The sequence below is a fragment of a genome, unplaced genomic scaffold (genome assembly GCF_019419815.1).
Source record: "Pyrus x bretschneideri cultivar Hongxiangsu unplaced genomic scaffold, Pyrus_bretschneideri_v1 Contig24, whole genome shotgun sequence".
Lineage (NCBI taxonomy): Eukaryota > Viridiplantae > Streptophyta > Magnoliopsida > Rosales > Rosaceae > Pyrus > Pyrus x bretschneideri.
The window spans coordinates 4,699,708-4,705,848 of record NW_025999546.1 but is presented as its reverse complement, the minus strand read 5'-3'; the positions used below and the strand labels follow the sequence as shown (position 1 = coordinate 4,705,848).

Below are 6,141 nucleotides of genomic sequence, written 5' to 3'. Positions count from 1 at the left end.
TCTATCTTTTCCCCTCAAAAACCATCATCATAATATCAATTATTTTCAAGAGAGTGAGACATGACCTCCAGTGACCCCTAATTATGTGGATGAAGATGAGAAAAAATTTAAAAACATTGTAAGGCAAATTTTTATACTTTGACTCGTTTAGAAACGTTTTTATTAAAAATATATTTCTCTACAAACTCACTTAAGGAGATTGTTTAAGATTATTTCTTTAACAAATACTCATTTAAATTTATTTATAACAAAAGTATTTTATTAGAAGCACATTGAAAATTTTAATAAAAATGCAAGTATTTCTTAAGAAGCAAATAACACAGTTTTTTCTAGAATGCACTTCAAGTACCTTTTTTAACCCAAAAATATTAATTTGTTCTGCCAAATAAAGTCAAAAGTAATTTTAACAATTTAAAAGCATTTTAAGTTATTTTAAAATATTTTTAATTAAGCGAGTTTATTCCAAACCAGAAGCACTTAATTTTTTCATATAAACATATAACAAACGCTTTTAGTAATCTAAAATTGCTTTTAATTATTTTAACCTAATTCCAAACAATAATACCCAGAAAAATCCCATTTGCGGATCACTCATCTTACTAATACAGATGGAGGCATTGACTCACTCACGGAAACACAGAATCCGTCCACAAACCAAACCCCAAGAGCGTGCAAACCACTCTGCGATTAACCACGGTCCTCGATGAGTCCCTTAAGATCACCATTGGCGCGTGTGCTGACCTCCCCACACAAGCTGCGTGGAGTCAAACCAGGTTGTTTTCGAGTTGGGAAATAAAAACACAATTACAGAGAAATTTAGAGAGTGTCAGAGGTTAGGGGCAAGAATACGTGCAGTATTTGAAGCAAGCACACAGATCTGGATCCCACTCAAAACACCCGACTCGGACACTCAACACACTCACTCACTCACTTTCTCTCATCACTCGGTCCTCGTCCTTTATAATACTTCAGAGAGAGACCCAACAGAGAGAGATGCGAGGAGGAGAGAGAAGCTCAGAACCCAAAAACCCAGCAGTGCAGCAGCAGAAACAGTGGCAGCAGCAGCAGTGAAGCAATTGATGGTTCTTCTGCTGCGGCAAAAGAGGGCCTAAAAGCTAGAAAGAAAAGGCGGTGGTTTGCTTTTGTAGTAAAAGTTTGACTCGGATTTTCCATAGCTCTAAGATTGGGATTTTATACAATTTATAGCAAATAATATGTTTCAAGTAGTTGAGCTGCAGGAAGACACACAGAAACCAGAACAGCAACACTCCTACTCCTTTCATCTTTCGTGGGTAAGCGTTATTTTAGTCACAGATTTTGGTTTCAGCTTCAATTTGGCAACAAAAACTATGAAAAAAAATTGATTATTTCAGTGACTGATTATTTGGTTGGGGATTTTATTTCAGTTCAGTTGAGTTCAAACTTTTCAGTTTTGTTGCTATTACTTATGCTTAAGGAGTCCTCCCAACTTTCCTCCTCTTCAATTGCTTTTTGGAGAAATAAAGTCTCTCTGGCTCTCTCTCTCTCTCTCTCTCTCTCTTCGGCTTCAGCTACTAGTTGCTTCCTTTTAATCAATCAAACCACACGAGAATACTACTTTTAACACTCCAACTTTTTTTATCATAATTTTTTTTCCTTTTCTCTCTACCTTTGTTTATTTATTTATTTTTTCTTGGGTTTTGCAGGAATATTAAGATAGAAAGAAACAGAAAGAGAACACTACCCTCTCTCTCTCTCTCTCTGTTGTACTCTTCCTCCTACTCATCACAAAAACAAGTTGGTAGGTAAAAGGGTTGGGAAAAAGAAAAAGAAATTGAAATTTTCAGTTGTTCCTCCCAAGAAACACATAAATTTTTTAGGGTTGGAGGTGCGAGTGAAGTACCAGTTCCAGTTCCAGTTCCAACACACACACCATCTCAACTTCTCTATCCGCCATGGATTCCTACGAAGCTACAAGAATTGTCTTCTCAAGGATCCAAAATTTGGACCCAGAAAATGCTTCAAAAATCATGGGTCTACTTCTGATACAAGACCATGGGGAGAAGGAAATGATAAGGCTTGCTTTTGGGCCTGAAGCTTTTCTCCACTCTGTCATTCTCAAGGCAAGGAAGGAGCTGGGAGTGCCCTTATCATCGAACTCTCCTTCTACTCCTTCCACCCCTCCTTCTCCTTCCCCCTTCACAAACCCCATCGCTATCTCCAGGCAGAACTCTTGCTCTTCCGCCTCGAGGCTCTCTCTCACTATCCCAAACCCTTCTTCCTCCGCTTCCTGGGCTGCTCTCTCCGAGCTCAGAAACCAAGAAGAAATAAACAGCTTTTATGGAGGAGTTCCAACTGATGTGATGGATGAGTTTCAGCTCCAAGAGCAGCTCTCCTTCCTTAACGACGGCTGTCCACCACCAATGGTGGGACCCAAGTCGCCCGATTTTTTCTACCCTCAGTCCGACTTGTCTTCCAGTCCGAGTCCCACCACCGCTTCTGATCCGAACCTTTTCCCCTCCTTCCACGGCTCTGCTAATTGGGGTGGTGGTGGGCCGCTCCACCGACGAAGTTGCTCAGTCAGCGACGTGAGCTTGGAGGACCCCAACTCAGGGTTTGGGTGGAAACCCTGCTTGTATTTCGCCAGAGGCTACTGCAAGAACGGAGCCAGCTGCAGATTCTTGCACGGCGGCGGGCTCGGAGACGCCGTCGTCGACGGCGGTGGACAGGTGGTTGTTGGGTCGCCGAGCAAGCTTGAGATGATGGACCACGAAGCACTTCTTAGATCTAAAACCGCTCAGCAGCAGAGACTTGCCGCTGCTTCTCAGCTCATGGCGGCGTCAGCCAACTCCTTCCCGTACTCCTCGAAGTGCATGAACTTCCTTCTTCAGCAGCAACAAACTGACGCCCAAAGGTACATGATTTAAAGAAGTTATATCTTTTTTAGAAATTAATTAAAGGAAAGCTCTTATATTTAATCATTTGCGTTACATTTAAGTTGATCGTTTCTGTTGTTTGTACATGTAGGGCTGCAGCAGCTGCCTTGATGATGGGTGATGATATGCACAAATTCAGCCGATCCCGCCTCGAAAGATCTGAATTTTCGATGAATGGCGGGGCGGGGATTGTGAACCCAGCTTCAAGGCAGATATACCTGACTTTCCCGGCCGATAGCACTTTCAGAGAGGAAGATGTCTCAAACTATTTCAGGTTAATTTCTTCTCTTTTGTTTTTTTTATTTGTTCCGTTTTAGTGTCAGTTTGAAGGTCACGGGCTGTTTTCGTTTTGCTGACCTTTGTTTCTGTTGACCTTGATCGGAAAATAATGAAGCATTTACGGGCCGGTTCAAGACGTGCGAATCCCGTACCAGCAGAAGAGGATGTTTGGATTCGTTACATTCGTTTACCCGGAGACGGTGAAGCTCATCTTGGCCAAAGGGAACCCTCATTTTGTTTGTGATGCAAGAGTGCTTGTCAAGCCTTACAAGGAGAAGGGCAAAGTCCATGAAAAGTACACGAACTCTCCCACTTTCTCAATTGATCTTGTTTTAATTTTTCCATTAATTATTATATCAATACCTTAATTAAATTATATTTTAGTGAATAACAAGCTAATAATGCTGCTTTGCATGTTATTAATCTTCCAGGAAACAACAGCAACAAGGGGAAAGAGGAGATTTGTCCCCCTGTGGTACACCTACTGGGCTGGATGCTAGAGACCCTTATGGAGATCTCCAACTAGGTTAGCTAATTAAACAAAAATATTTACATGGTAATATTTATTAATTTTCACACATTGACGATATGCATTCCATTTCTGTCACATGCTTAATTATTTATTTTTGTTTTTTATTTTAGGACCGAGGATGTTTTACAATCCTCAAGATATGCTGTGGAGGAGGAAGCTGGAGGAGCAAGCTGAGTTGCAGCAAGCACTTGAAATTCAAAGTCGAAAACTGATGGGCCTGCAGCTACTTGATGTCAAGAAGCATCACCACTGTGCGCTTTCTGCCAGCAGTCCGATTCACTCCCCTACCCAGTCTCCCAACATGTTCAATCAAAACCTGGTGCATCCTTCGGTTCACAGCAGCCAAGAAGTTCCCCACGGTACTTGTTTTGTCACTCATACCCTGATCACAAAACCACGTCATGGTTCAATGCAGTAGGTAATGTTTATTTGTTCTTGATTGCAGATAACTGTTCTTCTCTGATGCCACACATGACTCCAGCAGTGGATGCCGATCAGCTGCTTAAGGAAGCAGCTGCCGCTGTTCTAGGTGAAGGTTTAATTGCCAACAATGACGAAAATGGCAGTGGTAGCCGAAGTAGCAATAGTAGTGGCAAGGAGACCCCCCATGATGAGATTGGTGACTTGCTCGAAGGGTAAGCCGGGTTATGCATCAAGTTTACCCATATTTCAAATTTGCAAGGACAATGTGTAGAAGCTTATACAATTGAGTTCCTGCAGCTTGGAGCACAATCTTCCCGATAGTCCTTTCGCATCTCCAACAAAGCCCGCTGAAGAGTACACCTTGTCCGCCTTCCCCAATGGGACTAGCGAGGCCAATGGTTCGGATGCCCCAGCTGCAACCGCTAATATTAACGTGGCAAATTCCCTTCTTCCAGCGTCTTCCACCCTGGACATGGCATCCTTCAAGTCTTTCAACTGCCAAATTCCACGGTAAATTCTAATGTCCTACTCTCAATTTTTTTTTCATTTCATCACGGTGCGAAGTGAAATATATATGTAACTTGCAAGGTTTGATTACATTTCAGGTTGAACTCCGGCCACGGAGCCGTAGGGATGTACGCCGGCACAGGAGCGGGGCCAAAATGCCCGGTTGGAACTTCCTAATCAAGCTTAATTAGGTAAAAGTTACTTTCAAACCTAAGATTAGATTTTGTTTAGATAAACATTTACTCTATATGATTAATTTGTCTTTTTTTTGCAGGAGGGTCAACAAGTTTCAAGTATAACCAAACAAAAGCCACCCCCGACAATCTGTAGAGAATCAAATGATATCAAATCTCGCCACCGCCACCGCCACCACCACCATCACCATCACCGCCAGCAGCAGCAGTACCACCATCCAAATACCCAACAATACTACTTACTACCATACAAAAATGCATACGTAAGAAGGGCAGTGAAAGGAAGGAAGCGGGTCCCCTTTCCATCCCCATTAACCTTTCCTTTCTTTTGTTTGTTGTTTGTACTATTTTCGGTCACATCTACTGCCCCCATTTTCTGCACTAGCTTTATCAAGTCGGAAGAAATCAAAGCACCACAGGTTAAAAGAAAAGGAGACACGGTAAAAAAAAAAAAAAAAAAAAAAAAAAGGGGAAAAAAACAGAAAAGAAAAATATGTTAGTTTGTTGTAACTTTTGGCACTGTAATTTTAATTTTCAACCTTCCAAGTGAAACAATTGCCCAAAGGTTTAGTGTTAGACGTTACTGTTAGTCTTTTTTCAAGTGTAATCAAAATCTTTGTACAGCAGAAGCAGAAGAACCCAGAAGAAGCTAAGCTGAGGAAAGAAAGAGGTAAAAAGTAAATTTGTATGTTTGTAACTACAAGGCTGATTCGCTGATATGAAGGGAAAGCACGGGAAGAAGGATGAATTACTGTCAGATGAGCTCCAGCTAGATATTGGGAAATTTTTTTGTACCACTATCAATCATGTGTTCCTGCTGCTTGTAGTTGTTATCAAACAGTAAGAAAAGTTTAGGAACAATATCAGAAATGAAACAAGTCAAGTTGATACTATTTACTCTTTTCTATACCCTCATTGCCCTTGTATATATTAACGACTTACAAGAAACGTGTTCATTGTCATGTGGTATTCCGGTTTAATCTCTTGCATGTCTATTGTCATGTGGTCTTCCGGTTTAATCTCATGCGTGTCTAAGTTCCTCTTCATGTGACGTAAGATTATTAGATTGCATGTTATGAGACAGTGAATCAGTCGCATGTAAGTTGTTACACTTCTTAGTTATTTTAGGGTTCGCTTTTAAGTGCTATTAAAATAATTGAATGTGTTTTCAGCGAAAATATTCTTAGGAAATCGGTTATATGTTTTTTGAATGATGTTTTAAAGTGTTTTCTCAAAAACTCACTTCCGTTTTTATTAAAAATTGATTTTAAAAATATTCTTACCATAAGTA

At 40.8% G+C, this 6,141-nt stretch overlaps 1 protein-coding gene across 2 annotated transcripts; it reads left to right on the top strand.

Moving 5' to 3' along the window:
• Window positions 1-755: 755 nt before the first annotated feature.
• On the top strand, window positions 756-5,743 carry LOC103957623 (zinc finger CCCH domain-containing protein 53). 2 transcript variants are annotated; one of them, XM_048586125.1, is made up of 10 exons: window positions 756-1,292; window positions 1,686-2,893; window positions 3,007-3,189; window positions 3,310-3,489; window positions 3,626-3,720; window positions 3,837-4,085; window positions 4,172-4,361; window positions 4,447-4,659; window positions 4,755-4,847; window positions 4,931-5,743. In XM_048586125.1, exons 2-9 carry the CDS (start codon window positions 1,935-1,937, stop codon window positions 4,831-4,833), a joined length of 2,148 nt encoding a protein of 715 aa, XP_048442082.1. In that variant the 5' UTR covers window positions 756-1,292; window positions 1,686-1,934; the 3' UTR covers window positions 4,834-4,847; window positions 4,931-5,743. The 2 variants fall into 2 exon arrangements, with proteins under 2 accessions (XP_048442082.1, XP_009368079.2); XM_009369804.3 differs by lacking the exon at window positions 756-1,292 and having other exon boundaries at window positions 1,419-2,893.
• Window positions 5,744-6,141: the final 398 nt, after the last annotated feature.

What these genes read in the sequence shown, in the direction of transcription:
- LOC103957623 (XM_048586125.1), top strand. Translation starts at nt 1,935, where the DNA reads ATGGATTCCTACGAAGCTACAAGAATTGTCTTCTCAAGGATCCAAAAT. An exon ending in CAGCCAAGAAGTTCCCCACG is followed by an intron (nt 4,086 to 4,171) that starts GTACTTGTTTTG and finishes TCTTGATTGCAG; the next exon opens with ATAACTGTTCTTCTCTGATG. An exon ending in TTCAACTGCCAAATTCCACG is followed by an intron (nt 4,660 to 4,754) that starts GTAAATTCTAAT and finishes ATTACATTTCAG; the next exon opens with GTTGAACTCCGGCCACGGAG.